Here is a 22967-nt window from a genome sequence, read left to right on the forward strand (position 1 = left end):
ATCTTCAACTTGCAGCCCTTAACACAGCATCCGTCTCGCCCTCCCTGTACAGCCTCGCCGCTACATCGCCTCCGTACAGTGAGTGAGTCTGTTTGATGTGATGTTAAAATCGTAAAGAAGCGGATATGATCTTTTAACGATTATTTGATTGAGCTAGGCGTGGGGCGAAGGTAAATGAAGTGCTTTGTAAACTTGTGTTTTGCAATTAGTATATACGGAAACTCGTAAAAAGCGCGTACCATCCATAACTACCTGAAGCGGTCAGCTTTGCTTAACGGTAAAAAACAAAACAAAACAAAACAACTTTTCAACTCATTTGTTGCCATAACAGAGCGATGTAAAACCGCGTGAGAAAAAAAAGAAACTAAAAAACATTAACTTGGTAACTGGCATTTTGAAACTCACGCTCTGTTTCCTTTGTATTTGAGAGCAAAACGGGTTTGTTTACCGGGTTTTGTTTGTGTTTTCTTGTTCTGTTTGCTTATTCTTTGTGTGTGTTGTAGGAAGGTGATACGGGGGGAGTTTTTGAACCTGAACCAGTGGCACCTACAAAATAACAGGTGCACACGGGTACAAAGGTTCTTTTGATTTTTCGCTCATTTTTTTTTGCTTTAAATGTATGCTTTTTCCACCACCTTTTTGCTCCATTTGTTTTGGTTGCATTAGAGTTGCATTAAGTTTAGGGTTTTTGCTTCAAAAGGTACGTTTTGTTGTTACTTGCTACTTTGTATCTTTGTCCGGTCTAACCATATACACGCAACATACTATTGGTTTGATTTTCCGTTTTGCTTGCACTTTTGTTACTATTCCATTAGCCACTTTTTTATCGTTTGCAGCGTTTTATAGGTTCCACTTATCTGCTGCTATTGTTATTGTTATTTTTGTGTTTCATTTCTTTCTTTCTTGTGTTATCTTCTTTTTTAGGAAGAGAATTTGTTTGTAATAGTGTTCGTTTGTGTGTTGAGAGATAATTCACACATAGTTTTACATTGTTTTACCTTCCTCTGTTAGTCTATTAGTTTGCTGTTGTGTCTTGTTATACTTCCTGAGACTGTTGAACAATGTTGTTTCACGCAATTTGTATTTTGTTTGTTTCTTTACCCGCCCACGAAGCCCCCCGAAAACCTTAACCTCATAAAACACTGCTTTGTTCTGCTGCTACTAATAATTGTTACGATATAAGTTTGTTTACCATACACACACTGTCCACTGTTTTGCTTTTTACGTCCACAACAAACGATTCTTCACAGTGGGAAGGATATCCAGTGCCATCGCCACTCGGCTTTGGTTGTAATATTAATGTAATGTTACGCGTATGAAACTTGCTGAAAACAAAATTTCCTCAATAAGCAGTTTTCGCGTTTCTAGAAACAGTTTTCCCGTCCCTGAAATGTTGTTCCATTTGAAGTATGCTTTCCTTCTTTGCAGTGGGGCGTGGATTTGTTACTAAATGTTTGTGTTTTATTTCTTTCCTTAAAGTACACACAATTATTCCGGCAACCATAGTAGTAGGTAAGTTAGGTTTCGGTTTGCTTTCCCTTTCCTTACGTATCCTTACACACGAAAATGTCTGTTGTAGTTCTGGACGCCTGAGAATTTGTTCTAAGATATATATATGTGTGAATGCATGCGTTCAATTCATAGTTAGAGTACGAGAGACATACGAATAAACTCCAAATTTGCTGCGTTCTAAATGCAATTTAACTACACATACCATTATGCCATGCACTGTCGTTACATGGTTGCAATATTTTTCGATTTCTTTCTTTTTTTTTGTACAAAATCATCAACCATCATCCGTTGGATAAGGTTTTTGTTATGCTTTTTCTTTACGCGATGTGTTTGTAGTTCTGCCCTATCTCATTCGCCTGTTTGAGAAGGTGGATTTTATGTGTATTATGTGATGTTGGTGTAATCATCGTTTGGCTCGCCTTGCCGATTCCTTGAAATGTTCATGTTTTTTTTCGCTGTTTTTTTCCTTGTTATAATAATCGATCCCATTACGTTATCTCGTTGAAGCATCCACATTTCGCGATGTACGGCCATTTGCTGCGTTCAGTGTTCCCGGCGCGCATCGATTACAGGTTTCAGCCGTAACCGATTATGCACAATTGTTCTCGCGTTGCACGATTTCGAAACGACAGGCTATCGAGTATCGATCGCTGCTGCCTACCCGCTCTGCCTCGGTTACACGTGGGGTTGATGCGCTTTTATTGCATTTGGCAGCTCCCGTGCTCGAGATACGGAGCAGAATAATGCGCGTCGTAGGCAAGTCGTCGGTAAATTGAGCCAATCTTTGTACTACCCTGGTGGTCAAGTTGTTATTTTTTTGTTTTATTTTATCTCTGTTCGGGTTGGTTTGTTCCGTCCACTTTCGTCGCCCGCCTGCTATTTGCTATCAACCGCTGATCAATTCTGGACAAGGGTCATCTAGGCGTTGGCCATTGTATCAGTTTGCAAAGGGACTGTGAAATGAAATTCATTTTCGAACAAAAAAAGCAGCTCTCGGTTGCCATCGGGTTTGTCCCGAGCTGGAGGGTTCATTTTACAGGATAAAGCAACGTGAAAATATCACGTGCCCTTGAAGAATGCAATAGAAAAAATGCATTCGTTTCACAAATTCGGCACATGCACTGCCGATAGAATTACCCAAAAACCATATTCCACCCTAGCTTCGCAAGCTTACTGCTGCAAAATATGGAAACCCAAAACTCACTCACCCTCCCGCAAAAATGAGATGCAAATTTTTGATTCCTACGAGTGTTTCGGACCGACCGACCGACCGTTTGCCCCGTGCCGATGGCCGTTAATTCATCGATACAATCGGCTTTTCGCTTGTGCATGTGTCCTGCAGCAGCAGCATGGAATAATTATAATTTATGCTGTTAATTTGGTTACGGTGGAAACGACCGTTCCCTTTAAGAAGGGAGAAATCAGCAATCTCATACAATTGTCAGTGTGTGAATTTGAATCTAGTTCAGTAAAATTGAAGTCGTAGAATACAAAAGAAGAAATACAAATCTATGCACACACACACATACTACAAAGAGCAATGAATCATGAATATCCGAACAACGACGCAAAAAAGGACGAAAAATCTCCCAAAAACACCAAGCGACGAACGTGTCCTGTACACAGACACACACGCGGAGGCTGCAAATTGGTTCAACCGTCGTTGTTCAATAGTTTTTAGGACCTTCGGGAAGAGATACGAACCTTCTGCAGTCCCCTTCTCTCCTCGGTTCACCCAAAAGGTTTCGAAGGGAAACGTTTGTTAACATTGACGGAAGGGACAATGCCGTGGCGGCGATCGGTTTTCCTTCGAATGCAAAGCATGGGGTCCCCCTTGTGCAGCGCAACCAAAAACCATTATTATTTTCAAAACAGTGTGTAACATATCGCGGAACGAGCACGCGATTGGAATTGAGCATTGAGAGGAAAAGTAGAAGAAAAAAAAGTTTTCCTCTGAATGGAATAAAGCATTACATAGTGGCAGGAGCCATTAATTGTGCCAGATTTTGAATATTTTCGGTTAAATTTTTGGGATTGGCATGCCCTTGCGATGCCCGTTGCTCGGTATCCTGTGGCGAGTAGGGTCCGATTTTTATGCCAAGCAGCAATAAACGTTCAGTATTGAACAATTAAACTAGAGAGAAAAGCGAAATTCGAGCCCATCTCTGCAGGTTCGTGTTTGGGAGTGGGGGAAAGGTTGCGTGCAGCTTCCCTGCCGCGCTTTAAAAGCGGCCCGTGGGATGAAACATATTTGTGTGTAAAAAAATGTAATTTATCACCACAAAGCTGCGACAGTTTATGATGCATTTCGTTTTCCAGCGTTATTGATTTTTTTACGACAAACTAGCGATACAGACACATGTGTGTGTGAGTGGCAAAAATGGTGTCCAGCGTGATAAATTGGCGCAAAAAAAACAGCGAAGAGCACAAGATTTCTGGCGTGGCGTCAAATGTTGTGCGCTCCCTCTGCCTTTGGTCGATAAAAATTGAAGTGGACACATCAAACAATAAGACTAAAATAACACTCCAACTCACACACGCAGACGCATCTTCGGTCACATTCGAAAACAACAAAACAAAAACCTTATGCTTCCCAAACAGTGAGCCCCCGAGCCCGAAGAGGCGTAAAATAACACATAACCGCCCAATCGTGCAGCAGTAAAGGGCCCGAGACGGACGCAGAGATGGTGGCATCCCAACAAAAAAACACCAACCCAATGAACCGTTCGGTGGTCATTAACTGCGCACATACATAAATTTAATCAAATTTATATGATCCTTACTGGTTCGCCACCAATCCACCCTCTCCCCGCCACAAAGTAGGAAATGGATTGACCAGTTTTACAGAACCCATCCGCACAGAAGTTCGAAGGGGCTCGCCATTAATCCACCCCAGACTGACCGGTTTGTGGGAGTAGTAGTAGTAGTAGTAGTAGTAGTGGTAGTGTGTGGAAGGGTGCAGGACAAAAACCGGACGGATTTATATGTGTCCCAGCGCGTCCCGGCTCCCCGGGCCACGACGACCCAGCGTTGGATGTTGACGTTACCGCCGAAATGGTATCAGTCTTCGACTTCGACAGATATTGGATCGGGTTTAGTCGTTTGTCGCATGTCTCTTTCTCTTTCTCACACCCTCAAACCTCCTCTGCCATACCATTAGTTTTTACTGTTATTTTTTTTTTTTTTCGCTTTTTCGGGCACTGGCACTTTCGGTAGATATTATGGGAAAAATCGAAATAAAAACTTCAGCTTCGATAATGACTTCGAGATAGCATAATGAACGCTTGAGGCCGCTGAGGAAAGGAAATGGCAGGCGTACGCGCGTGAAACAAAAAATAAAATCGATAAATAATTTATTTTCCCTCGGCCACCACCCGTCCCGTGGCCACACCAGTACTATGCCAGCGCAGGAAGCGAACAAAATACTAACGACGGCTTATCATAATAGCCACCGCGAAAGAGACAGAGAGAGAGCGCGCGAGAGGGGATTTTATATTTTGATAAGAATTGTTTGTTTGTTTTGTAACCACAAAAAATACACTCCTTTCGCAGTTGCTGCCACAGAGAGGGTGAGATATTGGTGTGTGTGTGTGTGTGTGTGTGTGTGTGTGTGTGTGTGTGTGTGTGTGTGTGTGTGTGTGTGTGTGTGTGTGTGTGTGTGTGTGTGTGTGTGTGTGTGTGTGTGTGTGTGTAATAACAATCGCCACCAAACTGTCCAGCAAGTTTTGGCCGTGGCTCGGTACAGCTCCATGTGTTGCTGGTCACATCGAACGAAAAACGAAACTTTTTTTTTATTATAAAAACCACTAATGGGTCGTTCATTAACATTGTGCACACTCGGTCTGGGACATAAAGCACGCGCCGGGAAGATGGGTGGTGTCATCCCGAAGGACTCGCGAACATGGCGCCAGTTTGTTCAAACTTTTCCGATTTACAAATCTCATCTCTACCGACGACCACGGCTATTTCAATTCATAAAATAACACATTCAAAATCGCGATAAGATTGTTAGTTCGCCTCAAACTTTAACTCTCAAACTGACTGTAAAACATCTAAACCTTATCGCGCCAACAATTTCCATCGTGGCACGGAGCGAACGAACGAACTTCAACGGCGCACGCTTTCAAAGACAGCGAAGCAACGTCTGAAGCGGCGCCTAATAATCACTTCATTTCGATGCAAAATGCTATCGCGCCATAACGAATCGGATGCCACAATCGTTCTACCATGCCACCGTTGAGAAGGGAAACTTCACTGGCTGAAGAATCCTGTGGTGTGTGTGTGTGTTCTGGGTGAATTTTCTTTGGGGTTTCTTTCGCAGTGTTTGTGTCTTGTATCGCCTTAGAACCCGAAACAGACTTTTAGATCTAGGCGATCTAGATTCTACGCTGTTGAGCTGTAAGCTAGACAAACACATCCTTGTCGACAGCGTTAAAAGAACCATGAAGCAAGCGATTATGTGCCGTTACGAATGATTTAATTAAATCGGAGTATGCAAAACACCCCACGGGCCGGGACTCCAGGTTTCGCTATCTCTTAGCGACTCAGGTTGACTAGTGGTGGATGTCTAAGGTGGAAAACGATGGACAAAACATTCAACACGCATTCAGTCATTGTTAAAAGGGTGTTAAATATGGAGCTAATGGTGTGTTCTATGTCATCTAAATATGGCATTCAAAATAATCGGTCTTCCCTCGCGTTTAACTTTCAACGCATGACAACGAATGGTTTTGAATAAATTTCAGAAGAAACCAGCAATTGATAGGAGATAGCGTAACGTGGACGAACGGAACATCATTAGGATCGTGTGATTATCTGCTGGAAGTTCAGTCTCTTGTTGAGGTATTAGCAGTCGCGATGTATAGTTGATGATATTCGATCAGGCGCCAGATTTGATCTTTGGTGTAGTTTCGTCCTAACATCTGCCTAATACTCTGTCTGTGTGTGTGTCTGTCGTCGAAGTTAGATAGTGAAAAGGTGTGATACCAACTATGGCATGTGTTTGATACAGTACTCTATGTAGCATCCTTCGCTGCTTCTGCTGTTTCTCTAAGTAGTTCTCTCCTGCAGCATTCATCACCAGCCGATTGCTCGGTCTTACAAAGCATACACACTTTAGGTCTTTAGCATGTTCTAGTTGCATTATTATCAATTATTGTTTTGCCCTTTGCTGTTACGACCCGGTCGCTTTTGTGTTTCTTGCCCGTGTCATTTGTCTTCCCGTGGTGTCTAGTCTTCCCGGTCACAATTAATTACAAACACTTCATATATCACCCGAAATTATATATTACAAATATATGAAATATTACTAATTAATTCTTAATTACTCAAACAATCCAGCTTCCGAACGTCCCTAACGCACACATCTCGCGCTCCTGTAGCCCGTGCTTTGCTTACGTCATTTGTTTGCAGTGTTTCTCTCACTTCCTTCTGTATATTGTTTCGTTTCTTCTATTCCGCTTTCGAGCCTGGGTACGCTTTCTTATTGATCCGTTTGTCCGCAATTGCTAAAAAAAAGGCACACAGCATTGTACAGTTCCATTGTTGTTTTTTTTTGTTTTGTTTTATAGCAATTGCAGAAAACGTGCTATTATCATCATATGTTACGCATTCATAGTCCTTGTTTTGCTATTTCTCGCATTTACGCTCTTTCTCTTGCTCTCTGTCTTGCTTGGTACCAACCCTGAAGATTCTTACAAGAAAGTCTTTCCTATCTTTCCACGCCTTCATGTCTTGTTTCGAAGGAAACCAACGGGTTGGAGAGCCTGCTACGCACCCGCCATATATCCTGCCGCTTCGCCACAAAAGGTGCCAAAGCAGTGGATCAACAATTGTGCAGAATCGCTTTGCGAATTTCCGCGACCAACCGTACGATACACTGAAGTGCAAACGACGGGGGTTTTCTCCCGCTAAACCTGAGCAACTGCTCGAGAATCCTGGATCGCTTTTGCCCGTTGCCGTAGATTTGCGGGGGTTTTTTGTATGTTGTTTTATCTTAACGCATCGCTGGGATTGGAACCTCCAATGAGGAGAAGGGAACTGTCTTCTGGTTCGTTTGTACTAAACTACTAAACTGCTAAGCGGGACTGATCGACTGATGGAACAGCAATTACTGATACCGGAAACAGGACACTAAAACCAGAAGAGCTCTGCCAGAACCAATTGGGGGTAGCCACACCCCCGTCTGCATATGACCGAATCGGGAAAAGGGACACACCGTGACACCGAACGGAAAGACGTCAAAAAAGTAAGCGTACAAATTAGTTACACCAAGGTTGTTATCCTAAGGATCTTGCAACTCGCCTATTTCTACTGCGTACTGGCTGTACTACGGGCTGCTCGACTCCTCCATGATGTCAAACACGAGACGGGAAGATCGCTTAAACTTAAAAGCGATCACTAACTTAAACTAGCTCTGCTGCCCCGAGAGTTTGGTTGCAACAAATGTCTAACGAGCCTCTTTGGTAATTACTCTGTTGTGGGTTGCTGGGTGGTAAAAGGATTGCGTTAAAACAGCTGAGGAAAAAGAGACAGCATACTAACACTAACAGCTTAAGTTTTCTTTGTTTTAGGGGTGTTTAGGTAATTACGCTAGGATATATATATAATAATGTATGTATATGTATATGTATAAGTATATGCTATAAATGGTAGATTTTGTTTAATGATCTAATCGCCCTTTGGTTTCGGTTTTGACTAGCAATGATTTGAATGTTTGGTTCGCTCAACATATTACGACGACATATTACGTACTGAAGGAGGAAGTGTTGTTGTGGCCAACGGGGAGCTTGCCCCGAATCTCCCGGCCCTGTTACCCACTGTACTTTGTGTTGCCTTGCTTTGCGGGGTTTATTTTTGTTATCTTCGTTTAAATAGAATCTCTTGTACTTACAGGATCTACGGCGCCTTCTGGTAACTTTCGGTGTTTGTGTGAGTTTGGATAAGTATTTCTGCGCTTTGCGGCGACGTGTACTTTGTCTACGTTCTAAGTGGTAGGTGCACTACCTTTTATCATCCCTGAATAGTTGCGTGCCGCCACACGCCCTTGCCCTCGGTAGCTCGCAGTTACGTTTAGCCTAATATTTGTTGCACTCTCTTCCGGTCTGCCATCGGTTGTACGATCGAATACCCTGAGTAAATGGTAATGCATGTTTTGGAATGATTCTCCTATACATCATCATCCCTGATTTGTGTTTGTCTGTGTTTGCATAAATATACATTCTGTCTGGGTTTTTGTTTGTTTGTTACGTTCTTGTTTCACTACACTACACATAACCTAAAGATGCAAACAATCAGAAACGATGCAGCGCTTTTAAACCATTTCAAACAAACACTTCTTCTCTGCGCTCAATGGTACAATCGGTTGCATAAATTATCAACAATCCCTACTATGGCGTTCACAAAAAATGATATTTTAGCGCTACACACTTATCGAGTTTGTTTGTTTGTTCGTCTGGTTTATGTTTGCGGATTTATTTGCGCATCTCCTATCACGCGAAAATGGCCGCAAAGCACAATTTAGGTTCTGCCGTCTCTATCCTTCTTTCAACGACGCGTAAGACTTTTTCTCTAAAAAAATCTATCATACCCGAAGAGATACAACAAGTTCAGTTGTCAGTTTGTTTCAGTTTTACTCATAATAGGAACTTTGTTAGAACATCACGAAGAAGTTAGCCTTCTCTGCTGCCTTCCTGCCACGCCGCTAAATGAATCTCCTGCACACAGGCGCACCCGTGGACCCACTCTTATTTTCATCCGCCTCTTACCCACGGGCAGATGCATTACACGCTCTATTTTGTTGTTATTTTGATTAATTTGCCATATCATTTGAAAGATTAGTCGAGACAAACATTCATTGTTTTTGTTTTGTTTCGATCGCTTTTTTTCGGTCGCTACTTCGCTTTGCTTGGGCTGTGTGGGAGCAATTTGATAAAAAGCTTGACAGTTTACTGATTCGGTTAAAACAATCATCCTTCCACACAGTGTGACAGCGGGGACATGGCACAGAGACTTTATAATGACCTTGCTGGTTTGTTTGTGTTTGTTAGCGTTTTTTTTATAGGTAACTCTCTCTTTGGTTCAGTCTTGCGCTTCAATCCTGCATGTAAGGTGGCACCTTTACCACCAATGCCTGCACGCACTACACATATGAAGGAAGTTTTGCTTAGTTTTGCTGCGTGTGTATGGCCTTAGTTTTGCATCCAAACGCGTTTTGGATGGTGATACTTGTTGCAACGATTACGATTAAAGCCCTTCTGTCTTGTGTGAATTTCTCTACAAGTGTCTGACAGCGTCGAAACAGACAGGCCATAGCATTATGCTTGGTTTGCTGCCGGCAAACCAAGAACTTATGCTTTCGCTCCCGGCGATTAGGTCTACTTTAAAGGTTAGGGGTTTTACATTCACTAGCTTCACATATTATTATACTTTTTTCTTCTTCTTCTTCTTGCGATAGATCTAGGTCGTGGATTTGGATTTTTGTTTTCTTCTTCGAAAGGATAAGTTTTACGTACGTATTTGCGGATTTTCTTTGCGATACAAGGTTGATTTTGCCCGGTCAGCACTCGGTTCAGCCGGTCGGGTAATTTGGATGACTAGAGACTAGAGAGGAAGGGAACGGTCCGAGCGTTCACACCCGGTTCCCACTCCCGGCTCGGTTTAGGCCGGGCTCAGATTGAACGATATTGTCATCGGCGAGAGGATACGCTCTTTAACGGGTAGGAAAACAACGGCTGGTACGAACCTGTGATCCGGGGCGAGCGGCGACGACCCGTCCGCCTTGTCGGCGGCATCCCGGGGCGACCGGGGACCCCCGCCGGCACCTGCTGCCGACTCCTCGATCAGGAACGACTGCATCATGAGCGGGCCGCTCTGCTGGGGCAGCGCGTACACGGCCGGGCGCTGGGTCAGGTTGGCCACCTCGGAGAGCATCGCGGCCGGCTCACCGCGCGCCGACGGCGAGGAGGCGGGCTTGGGCGACGCTGGCTTCGGCGGTGCGTCCGGCTCGGGGCGGGGCGATCCGGCCCGCTCGGGGCTTTGGGAGCGTCGGGCCGGCTGCTGGTGTAGGTTGAGCGCTTCCTGCGACAGCGATGGTATCGGTGTGGAGGCCGGCGTCGACGAGGGCGTCTCGGACGAGGTGCCGGGCATGAGCTGGCTGGCCGGCTGGTCCTTCGCCAGCGAGACGGCCGATTCGGACTTGAGCAGCGGTGCGAACGGTGCCGCTCCGAGGGCAGCGGCCGCAGCAGCCGCCGCCGCCGCAGCCGCAGCCGCCACCGCTTGCGCTTCCTCTTGCTGTTGATGGTGCTGCTGCTGCTGCTGCTGCTGCTGAAGAAGCTGCTGTTGTACGATGCTCAAGCTGGAGTGCGACCGTTCGTGGATGAACAGCAACGGCAGCAGTGGCGTCGCGAACGAGCAGTACGAACACTGGTACCCCTTCAGGCCGCCCATCGGCGAGCCTGGCTGTTGCTGGTCCGGCCCGAACAGTGCCGGAATGCTGCCGGCCCCCTTCGGCAGGAACTTGGCGGCCTCGGCCGGGCTCAGTCCACCGAACGGCGACTTTGGCCCATACTTGCCGCCATCGCTGTTTGCCGCCGCCGCCCCGTTCGGTACCTTCAGCGACGGGCTGTTCGATTTGCTGCGGCTATTGCCACTGCCGGCGCTACCCGGCCCATTCCCCATCAACGTGCCCCCGTTCTGGGCGCCGAGCTTCTGCTCCAGCTCCTTCAGCTTCTCCACGCCCACCTTGCCGTGGTCGCAGAGCAGATGCGCCCGCAGCCACTTGGCGCTGCGGAAGCGCCGGCTGCACAGCGGACACACCTCGGTAAAGTGCGAGTAGTACCGGTTGCTCAGGTCGCTGACCTCGCCCGGCTTCAGGTCGGCCGGTCCGCCGGGGAACCCGCCGTCGGTTGACTCCGCGCCCAGCTCGCCGGCCAGCGCGGCCGCACCGTTCTGGCGCGGCTGCGGCAGCGGTGCGCCCTCCTCCACGATGCCGTGCGTGTTGTGCTTGTGCACGCGCAGGAAGTACTTGCTGCACAGCTCCTTGTTGCAGATGTTGCACACGACGCCCCCGATCTGGGCCCCGTTCTCGATCTCGATGCCGTGCATGCGCTGCATGTGCGTCTTCATGAAGTACTTGTTGCACAGCTCCTTGTTGCAGATCTCGCAGTAGCTGCTGGTGGGCGTCATCGAGAAGCTGGGTTTGCGGTCGGCGTACGCCGGAGCGCCCGGTGGCATCGGGACGTTGCCACCGGCCGAACCACCGCTTCCAGCACCACCCGCCAGCGGTCCCGTCGTTGGACGCTCCGGCGTGACGAAACCCTCGCGCTTCGGACTCGCCATACCCGGCAGCCCGCCGCCGTGCACCTCCACCAGGTGCTGCTTCAGCATGTACACGTTCGCGAACTCCTTGTCGCACTGCTTGCACGTCTCGAGCGCGTCGGCGTTCGGCGTGGGCACTCGCGACCCCTTCGGGCCGTTGTTGTTGTCCAGCGCGAGCGCCCCGTGCTCCTGGATCATGTGGGCGTGCAGCAGGTACTGATTGGCCAGCTCCTTGCCGCACACGCCGCAGCCCACCTTCCGCTGCTGCTGCTGCTGCATGCTGTTCAGATCGTTCAGCTGCATGATCATGGACTGTAGCTTCTGCAGGTCGACGCTGATCGCTTCCGCATCCTCGTCGCTGCCGTCCTTGGCCCCCTCGGCACCGCTCCCGTTGCCCGGTGCGCCGTCCTGCGACTGCTGCTGATCGTCCGACTCACCGCCGCCATTGTCCAGCTTCGCCGACGGGGACTGTTCGCGCTTAATCTCCACCCCCTTGGCACCTTCGATCGCGATCGAGCCGCTGCTGCTGCTGCTGCTGCCATTGCCCGCCCCGGTCAGCTCACCGCCACCAGCCGCCATCAGCTTCCGCAGTGAGGAAGGGGACGCGGCCTGCAGCGCCATCTGCGCACCGACAACATCCGCCGCCGTACCGCCCATGATCAGGTTCAGCGGGCTGGTCTGCAGGAACGGGGCCCACGGTTGGCGCGCCTCGTCCTTCAGCTCGTCCGGCGTGGGCAGGATGCCGTGGCGCTTCAGCTTGTGCGTGCGCAGGAAGTACTTGTTGCAGTACTCCTTGCAGCAGATTTCGCAAAACGCTTCCGGGTTGACGACGCCGAGACGGCGCAGCTTGTCCGCGGAGAAGTTCGCCTCCTTGGCGGCCTGCATCGAATGGGGCGACAGCTTGCGGGGCTGCGGCGTGAACGTGGCGTCCTCCTGCTCGATCGTGTAGTCCTCGCGGAACCCATCGGGAAGCTGTAGCGCACTGGGCGTGATGCTCGCGGTGGAGTCGACACCGCCCGCGTCCGGCGCGTCCTGCCGGGAGCTGGCGTGTTTGGCGGTCTGTTGCTGCTGCTGCTGCTGTTGGTTTTGCAGCTGCTGGTGGTATTGTTGCTGCAGATGATGCTGAAGCTGCTGCTGTAGCTGTTGTTGCTGATGAAGCTGCTGCTGCTGCTGCTGTTGCTGCTGTTGCAGCTGATGATTACTGCTGCTCGACAGCTCGTGCGCCTTGCTGCGATGTTTGCGCATGGCGCTGAGACTGCTGAACTTTTTGAAACAAATGTCACAAAACACGGTGGGCTGTATTGGGTTGGGCGTTCCCCCGGCGACCTTTGGCGAGTGAGCCGAGCGGGCTGGTAATGGTGGCATCGGTTTGCCCGCACTTTGCTGACTTTGCTGCTGCTGTTGCTGCTGCTGTTGACCAGCTGCCAGGGATTGGACATGTCCCCCCTGCAGCATCGACTGGGGCGCCATACGTTCCGTCTCGAGCGCCAGCGCCGGCAGCTGCTTCTCCATCGGTTCGCCCGCCATCGGGCCCGGGTGTTGCTGCAGCTGGAACACCTGCGACAGCTGGTGAATCGGATTGAACGGGTTGCTCATGGCGGACAGGGCGGAGCTGTTCGCGTCCGCGCTGCCGTTGCTCGCGGCCGGCTCGTAGATGCCGTGCTTGTTCGCCTTGTGCGTCTTCAGGAAGTACTTGTTGCAGAACTCCTTGTTGCACAGGTCGCAGTAAGCTTCCGGGTTGAAGATGCGCAGCGGCGGTACGCCCGGTCCGCGCCCGGCCCCGCTGCCCTCGCCGGCCGGCCCGAACGCCGAAACAGACGGCACGCCCAGCAGGGGCAGCTGCGGCAGATAGCCCGAGGCGGACAGGGCGGCGGCCGCCTCCGGTGGGAACGGAAAGGACAGCCCCGCTATCGAGATCCAGTCGTCCGCCTTCGGCAGACTGCTCCGAATTTCCCCGTCCCATTCCGGGTCCATCAGCAGCTCCTTCTTGAGCGAGATCTTCGGTGGGCTTGCTGCCGTGGCGTGCTGTTCCGGTTGCCGTTTTCCCTCCCCATCGTCGGCCGTCGGTGAATCGTGCCTCGGTTGCGTGTGTGCTGTTGGATGCCCATTACCACCTTCGCGCTCACCGTCCTGGCGCCGCTGCCCATCATCCTCACTGGCAGAGGCGCTTTTTCTAACAGGCGACTGCTCGCGGCTTCTCGGTTCTTCTTCGGCAAGCGATTGGGCCCGCTCGTCCCGGCCATCGTCGTGCTCCTCGTCCTCACTTCGCGCCAGCGAGCTCGATTCACGATCCGCCGCTGCCCGCACGCCGCTCAGCGCGATGAAACTGTTCAGCTTGGAGGTGAGGAAGCTCTCCGGCAGCGTTGCACCGGCACTGGCTAGCCCGAGAAACCCTTCGCTGTTCTGCTGCTGATGTTGCTGCTGCAGCTGCAGGTGCTTCTGCTGTAATTGACTCAGGTTCGAGAGGAATATCTTCTGGAAGTTGTTCTGCTGCTCCTCGAGCAGGGCGGCTTCCTCCTCGTCGTCGCCGGTTTCCATTGCGGGGCTGGCGGGATTCGGCGACCCGTTCGCTTCCCCCGTTGCTCGATGCTGCTGCTCCTCTTCCGGAGCGGGCCGCGCTTCATCGGCGGACCGTTCGTCCACATCGACTATCGTCGTGTCGGCCGCCGGTGGCACCTCGATGGCCGCACCGTTGGAGGAGAACCGGATCGGCATCGACTGCTTGCGGCGCTTCTTGGACAGATCGGGCAGCGAGTCCGAGCTGAGCTGGGAGGTGGTGGTCAGCGTGCTGCTTTGCGTAGTGGCCGCGTTCAGGAACGAGGACGAGAGCGTACGCTTGGACGCTTTCAGCGTGGAGCTGTGGGAGCTGTTGGTTTGCGATGAGTTCGAGGCATCGCTCAGCACCGCTTCCTCGCCGCTCAGTTCCGGCGGCGGCGTGGCGTAGACTGAGGCAGCCATCGCGCGCTTGTTGATCACTGTTACGGGGAGGACGGAATGGAAAGAAGGCAACGAGTTAGAGATATTTTAGAGGTTCGCATTAAAAACAGAAATTGAAATGTTTGTGTGAATATTACAAACAGGTTCATTAACTATCTATTGGGTGGGGGGCAGGAACAGAAACACACATCATTTGGCGACATCTGTTCCCGTTTTGGAGCTGTGCAGAGTAGTGTGCAGCGGCTTCGCACTCTATACAAGAGCTTTACAACCACACCTCACGAATCGATCGATCAGCCAACCGCCACCGTCTGTTCCGGCAACCGTTCGGCATAACGCCCCAGAAGGTGCCAAAATAAATGTGTTTTTCTCCCCCTGCTTTCGACCCCGATGGCCCCTACCACCTAACAACTCAAACGGTGAAACGGAAAAAAGGGTTCGTCGCTTGGGCGGCGCGGATGGAAAGGCAAAAGGCAGGCGCGGAGCGGGATAGATAAACATATTTTTCGGTTTTATTTCGGCTCTAACGCGCGCGCGCTTCCAGCTGATAGTGAAGCGCAACCATCAGCAGGACCAACTGGCTGGCGTTGGGGGTTTGTTTTTTTTTGTTGCCCTTTTTTACACCTGCCTGCTTGCCCGGGTACTCTGCCGTTTGTCCCGCGTGGCCAGATAAAGTTTGCTGTAATCAGGAGTGAGGTGTTGTGTGTGGTGCTAAAAAGTGCGTTCGGTTTGAAAGTTGCGCTTTGGCCCGGCCGGGGCCCGGTAATGGCAGGCAGGCCAGGTTGGGCAGTGTCCCCCCGCAAGAAACATCAACGCGGTGTTAGGGCGTCGCCGGCAAACTATTAGTCACCCTCCTGACAGGGATCGTGTGTGTGTAGCAGGGTATGAAGAAGGAAAAGGAGCACCGTGAAATAACGAAAACATGTCGAGTGTTGAAATTAGAAAAGCATAAAGCCACAGCCATTTCGACAAAAATCGACCCACCCGTGTTCGTGTTTTCGTCGTCCTCGAAGGGCACTCGGAAGCCGTGGATGCGTACCCTCCCTCCCAAAAAAAAAAAAAGAAAACACAGCCACCTCCCCCGCCAGTGGACACACCACCGATTAATATATAATTGTCGAAAGTTTCTTTTCTCTCTTTCTCTCGGTAGACCCCTCCCTCGCTGCCTGATAGGGTTCGTTATCGTACATATTTAAAATGTAGCATTACCATATGCACACACACACGCACACGCACGCACACACATGTTCACTAACAGCTAGCTTGAAAGTACTCCATCATAGCTGTCCGGGGGCGAAAGGTGGCCCCCGGTAATGGTGTGTGTCATTACCGTCATTAGTTAAATTTTGTTTTCACTATTGCGCAGCCCATTGGGGGTGGATAGGCGGTGGGTGACGATTAATGGCTAAATCGTCAAGAGAAGGACATACCGGCCGGAGGGCAGAGTTATAATGACCCGTGGCCTTCCTTTATGAATGTGTACAAGCTAGAAGCTCAGTTTTGAATGTATTCTAAAATTCTACATTTTAATAAAAAAGGTTGAAACTGTCGCTCAACTCTTTACGCCTTCTGTTGCGTCCGCTGCAACCATTCGAAGGGCGGCATATCGCAAGGGCCTCTGGGACACCGACAAGAATAATAAACGTTCAACAAGGACCATCTGCGACATCTACGACACACACACACGGGTGAAAAATCAAACACAACTTTACTCCACCACTTTACAGCAGCAGCAGAGAGGAGAGAGGTGTTTTGTGGTATCGCCATGCTGAGTCACAACACGATCCCTTAATGGTCGCCGACTGCTGTGCCGATTGTACCGAAACAAGCAATGAAGTGACTGAATGGTTTTTGAATGAACCTTTCCCGACGGGCGCGGGTTCGGACGGCCAGCCTCGAGCGGAGGGAGAGTGCAAGACCGTGACAAAGGAAAACAGCCGAAAATAAGGGATAGCGAATTTAAAATCCCAAACCCCCGTACCCAAACCCATTTGTTCGGAGCTGCTCGCAAAGCACAGTGTAAAGCAATGTGATGACGGGTGGTGGTGTTGTGTCCGCTTTCCGCTCAAGGTGCATGGGATAGGTAGCTGGCAAACAAGGGGTTTGTCGCTTGATTTGCTGAGGCTGCGGCCCTTCGCAAAAACCAAATGCAAAATTAATCTTTAAACTGTTGCTCTCCTGTTGCATTCAAACCACTGGCTTTGGTTTACAATTTGAACCTTGTGACGTTGTGATTTTTTCTTGCATAAATTAATCTCTACCGCGCTTCCAAAGCACCGCAAAAACCTTGTCGGTCCACTACGGTTGGCGCCAGTTTGTCGCGAGTGTCTTTCCTCAGCCTGCAAAGTAGCAATAGAATATTCAATAATATCGACAAAGAAAAAACTACCAACCCCACGCACGCATCACCGAAAAGTTAACTCAACCGAATCGCAAAACGGGACGGACACCAAGCACAACAAGAAGATGAAAAAAACGATCCTCCCGATATCTAAAGAAAAACAGTTTTACAAAGTGATATAAAACTTCCAAACAAAAGGAATATAAAACAGGCATATTCCATTCCGCGTGTGTCTGTCTGGGGCCATTTTTCTTCCTGCTCCTTGTATTTGCCGTCAACAAATGCCCTTCTGCTGCAAGCCCAAGCGGGTTCGTGTTTTGTGCTCTGGTTTTGAAACAATGCAAAGCAAAAAAAAACATTCACAAACATTTCCTCAATTTAAAAACAGTGCACCACCATAAAGCTGGCTGGCTGGCGTTGTTTCTCGGCTCACATCACATCTTATGGCACCTTCCCATCCCATCCGTTTGACTCCCACGTTTGGGTTCATTTTTTCCAACTGGGACCAAGACCCGCACCAGACACGGAGGACCAAAGCCATCGAGAAAAAAGGACAGTAAAACGGGAGGCTATTTGTTTGCAATCTACATATTTGTCAGACGCATTGCAAGACAAGACGAACAAGACCATGCAGCAGGAGAGTGGGAAGAGATTGGGTTGGGTGCAAGGAACGAATTTTTCAGTGAACAGATAAAGACAACCAAAAAAAGAGTGCAAAGTCTGGATTCTATCACGATTGCCGAATGAGAAATGGGAGTTTCCATCTTCCATATTTACGAGCTACAAAAGTTGTGTTGCGTTGGATATCCAAAACGGGGCGTCGGCGGAGTCCTTTTTTGCTGTCGGCGTATGAATTTTATTTATTTTTTTAAAACGGTTGTTTTCCTCTGCTAGTTTGTTTGCTTCGCAGTGGCAAACCGCTGGGGAAAACATGAAAATAACGAGACACAAAAAGGCTGCAGATAAAACTATCAAACTATACTCATAAAACGGAAGCAAGCATAAAGCCAAACTGCTTCCTTCACAAATCGTTCTACAAACACACACAGTGGGGGAATCCATCTCCATCCATTCAAATTTAGTTGTTTTTCTCCTTTCAATGTAAAGTTTTGATTGAAAACTTGAAAGCTGTTTGGAGACTATCTCAAGCACAACACACACTCTTAAGAGTAAGATTACAAGTACACAGAGCCACTTTCAAGTACACATTTCCATGCATTAATAACAGTTTTTCTTTACAAGAAAACAGTTAATTTTGCTATATCGTTTCTGCCCCGAAAATAAACACATAATTCACCTCATCATCATCAGCCCTTCTTTACACTTACATTTTAACTGTTTCTTTTGTTAAATATTTCCTTTGACTGTAGTTTTCCAATCGGTACCGTACGAATCTCACGACACGCAAAAGCACGAATATCTTCGACACTCTGTATCGCTCTGTATCTCTAAATGTGACGGCACATGTTCGCACCTCTGCACCTTCTGTCTCACGCGCTATCCCGACGGATACTGACGAATTTCGGTGAAAAAGCAGCAAATTGAAATCCAAAAAATACTAACACTCAACCAAACGCACAAAGCTTTTTCCCTGCCCCTTTCCCCGCGGCTGGCCAGCATCCCCTTGGCTGGCCCGTTGACGCTAATTTTTGAGCAAAAAAGAAGAGAAAGAAAGCAACAACAACAACAAAGAAAAAAACAGCAACACAGTAACGAAACGCATCCATGCTGCACAATCGGTCGGGGTTCGTCGTCTCTGTCTCCCTTCTTTTCGCCCATTTTTTCTTCCCCCCTCGTCCCTTGTGTGAAAAAGAAAAACGCGATTTTTGGGTGAAAAAATCGAAAAATCCCATTAAAACCTAGGCCCCGAACCCGAATGTGGGCCAGTGGGACGGTGGTCCTAAAACGGAGGGAAGGGACGGGATTTGCGCTGCACCGTTGCACCGCTACCGGTCGCTGCTGGTTGCTGGTTGCTGGCTTGCGGATCACAATGCAGCACAACCCCCGGCGGGCACAACAGCAGCAGCAGCCTCAAACCGATCGGCACACACACACACACAGCCATTAGGGACGCGTGTCATATCGAATAATGAGAGCGTACCGAAAGACGACGAACACGGGACAACCGATGGATGAATGGCCTGCTGCTGCACATATATGCATACCGGTCAGTGGCGACAGCAGTTTCCGAAGGGATCGCGAGCAAAGAAGCAATGGTTTTAATTTTTCCCGTCCAATAGCATCCCTGTGCCGATTCGGGGATTATGCTTTATGCCGATCACACACACACATTCGCTTGCTTTACACGCAGCACACAGCAGCAAAGCTAATAATGCACCCCTATTGCACCGCGGTCCCGATTGATTGGAAACTGTATTCAATTTTTCGGACCTCTTCACTCACTCGGCCCCGATTTATGTTAATTTACTCAGCGTTCCCCGGCGGCTCCGGGTGCTATGAATTATTTGGTCACCCCCTCCCCGCCAGTATTCGTTCGGGACACGAGCCGAGCAACGGCGAGTGCGAAGTGCTGTAATTGTTGGTCATAACGAATTGTAATATACGTTTTTTTTGGCTGCTTTAGCTACCCTGATACCTCCTGGCTTTAAAAAGCGTTCAGCGTCTTTCTAAATACCTTATCGGAAACACTCCTTCAAAGCGCTTCCACCACCATAATTGACCTATTTGACGAGCAACGAGCACATCCGGGAGAGGAATACCAAAAAAACAAAAAAAATAAAGCCACCTCCATATCCTCCGACCGAAGAAAAATCAATACCGGCTTTTCAATTAGTGGATTTCGTAACGTTCATCAGAGCCACAAAGCCTACGCTCATTTTCCGTCTTATTGCGGTGTTTAACACCCTTCGCGCAGTGTAATAACCCGCAGCCCCGGCCGTTGTGGCACGGTTGTGATTTGTGAACGTGTGTGTCCACCCCCAAGGGGGGGGGGGGGTTGGGGGGGGGGTCCCAAGATACTAATCCTCCTTCGGAAACGCTCACAGGAAATTTGACTTGTCCGGTGGGCCGTTTGTTTTTTGTTTTTTGCGGATTGGAAACCGTAAACTGGCCTTCTGGAAACCCTACAAGGACTTTTCTTCAAAATTGTCTTACTCTGATTTGGGCGCACCTTGAACGCATGCACACACACACACATGCGCCTGGCAACGCTAAAGCCGTCCATCATTTGTGCGGTGAGGAATTATTAAGAATTCAAAAAACAGCCGTCCCCGGTGGTACAGGGCGCGGACAAGGCGCAAGGCGACGAACCTCATTGCTGCTGTCATTGCGCTGAGCCGCCGTCTGCGTATGCAAAGGTGCCGTTGCTGTGCACGACGATCGCATGTGCTGAAATTTATTGGATTTCAACTAAGGATAATCCACCCCCGCGGGAGTCGTTGTCGTCGTTGTGTCGTGCGGTGCCATGTGCCCCACAGACGGCGGTTCCTGGAGACGACGGATATTACGGCACGGTTTGAAGGACATTCACAGAAACCGTTCAGAGTATACCACCCACCAAAATAAAAAAAAAAAAAAAAAACACGCGGGGGATGAACGAGAAAATAAAAATCCTCCACCGGTGTACGCGTGTGTCTGTGTGTTACCCCACAGACGCTTTACGCCGTATGTACAGGAGGTACAGTGAAATATAAATATTTATTACCCTTCAATGCGGAGTTGGGTACACACATTGCGGGAGGTTCGGAAAGGAGGCGAAATAAAACAAAAGCCCCGAAGAAAGTAGATCAGACCATGAAAATCCTTCCACGCCGGTGGCCGGCGGGAAGAGTTGCCCGGCTCCGTATTTACCTATTCAATGAGAGCGCAATGTGGGGGGGGGGGGGGGGGCAAAAAAAAGCTATATAAAACTGTACGTCTATCAAAAACCACCCCGAAACCCTGTAAAATAAAAATCAATTCTATTGAAAGCTGCCGGCGGAAGGGGGCATGAAACTAAAGGCCCCACCCGGTATGCGGCCGCCATTCGGACATAAACCAAACAATTGACAAATGCCCCGACTCTTACTGCTTTTGCTAGGAAACAGCGGTGTGTGTGTGCCAAGGATTCCAAGACGTAGTGGAACAGATCCCCCCCCCCCCCACATTGGTGAAGGCTTTCGAGCGCGTCTTTGCAGCCAAACACCAACGGGCGCTACTGGTAGGACGACGCTATAATAATAAAGTTATATTTTAATGCATTCATTATGGTTACGATTCTTTTTCTTTGTTTTCTTTTCTTTTGCTCGCTCGCGTTTGGTTCGCTTCAAAGCAGCCGGGGAGCTTTTTGAACTCGAGAGGAAAAAGGGTATCCCCAAAGGGGAAGGTGGGTCGTTTGAATAAATTGATAGTTATGGAAGGAAACTATCAAATTTAAATAAAAATAGCTCCATATAAAACAACAGCACCAGCAGCACCAGCAGCAACGATGGTCATGTATTCCAATGTTTCTCCATCTGACTCGGGCGCCCGTACTTTCCCGGTTGGCTGACTTTTGACAGTAAATTTTTACCACATTCAGATCGCCTTAAGTTGCCATTAAAAAAAAGAAAGAGGAGAACCAAATGAAGCTAAACATGCCACCCCACACCCCAGCCCACTAACCGCCAGTTTTCCTTCCGTTTTCAATCGGTTGGTAGTGTGTGGTACACGATAGTTTTACTATTCTTCTGTGAAACTTTCGATTCCACTCGTAAGTACAGCAATTGTTACCCGTTTACGTTTACGTGGAGCGTTTGTTGGGGGGAAAATCCTTTTTGAAAACAAAACCCTCCACTAATCACCTCTCGGTAGCACCTCCCGGACGGTCAACTTACTATCTTCCCTCTGTTTTACGTAACCCATCATCCATTTACATTTCTGCCTTTATTGTGTTACAAGAGCCAGTTGTGTTGCCTTTTCCGTTTTTCTTCGGTGAACTTTTATTTTTTATATCTTTTCGCCTCCAACCTCACCTCATTTGACTGGCCCAGCTTTGGATGATAATCTGCCAATGTCCACCAGGAGAGAGGGCCAACCCGATGACAGTGGCGGGACCGGAGGGAGATGGTTAATTTTACGACATGGGCGTCTTCCGTTCTCACCTCGGTTCAAAAATCGTCCACCAACACGACACACGGTGGGACGCTCGGTCACTAAAAATCAACATCCAGGTGCTAAGGTGCTGGCCGCCATCAGCGTGGTGTGGTCACCAATTTCGGCTAATTTTATTACGGCCGTTCGCGCTCACTGTTACGAAGTGCTTTACTTTCATAACCTCGCACAGAGAGAGAGAGACCATGTGCCACCGGCGCCCACCGCACCGAATATGCGCCATCTGCTGGGTGTGTGTGTTATCCTCAAAAATTATGTACCACCGCTTGCCAGGGCGCTTTCGACACCTTCTCCTCGGGTAATTCGGGCAATTTTGTTTGTCCACCTTACTCAAAAGGAGAGACAGAGAGAGAAGGAGAGCGAGAGCACTAGTAATCGAATGGGAACGTTTGAACTACAGGGCAGGCTGGGACATGCTGTTGGTGGAACGTAGTGGAAGTAATCGAGGGAAAATCGCCCCCTAAGCACCACCGAAGGTACTTTTCACATGGGACAGGCACGGTGAGCTGCCGTGCCTTCCAAATGAATATGCATTGTTTTTATTCGAACGAGCGCTTTTGAGCGCAATGGCGCAATGGCTGTCCGAGTCTCATTAGCGTCATGCTGGTTTGTGAGCAAAGACAAAGCAGCGCTGATTTAGAGCGGCTAAACAAAAATGTGCCACCGAATGGTGGAAGGGCAAAGTCGCCCTTAAAAGGACGCAAAAGTGTGCAGGCAAGCAAGTCGTACCGTTTTGACCGCTGCAATTGTTTTAACGCGTGTATTTGTA

The 22967-nt window shown here is 49.0% G+C and overlaps 1 protein-coding gene across 3 annotated transcripts in view; it reads right to left on the bottom strand.

Annotated features, from left to right (window-relative positions):
- Window positions 1-1418: 1418 nt before the first annotated feature.
- Window positions 1419-22967, bottom strand: part of LOC5667465 (uncharacterized) — a 48980-nt gene continuing 27431 nt past the window's right edge. For 2 of the 3 annotated variants that reach the window (XM_061647022.1, XM_061647024.1), the window contains exon 3: window positions 1419-14804. In XM_061647022.1, the coding sequence (XP_061503006.1) occupies window positions 10171-14787 (4617 nt within the window). In that variant the 5' untranslated portion in view covers window positions 14788-14804 and the 3' untranslated portion in view covers window positions 1419-10170. Of the gene's footprint in view, window positions 14805-18435; window positions 18739-22967 lie in introns of those variants that run through there. The other variant, XM_061647023.1, reaches the window with a different exon arrangement.

Source organism: Anopheles gambiae, chromosome 2, assembly GCF_943734735.2.
Source record: "Anopheles gambiae chromosome 2, idAnoGambNW_F1_1, whole genome shotgun sequence".
In the NCBI taxonomy this organism is placed as follows: Eukaryota; Metazoa; Arthropoda; class Insecta; order Diptera; family Culicidae; genus Anopheles; species Anopheles gambiae.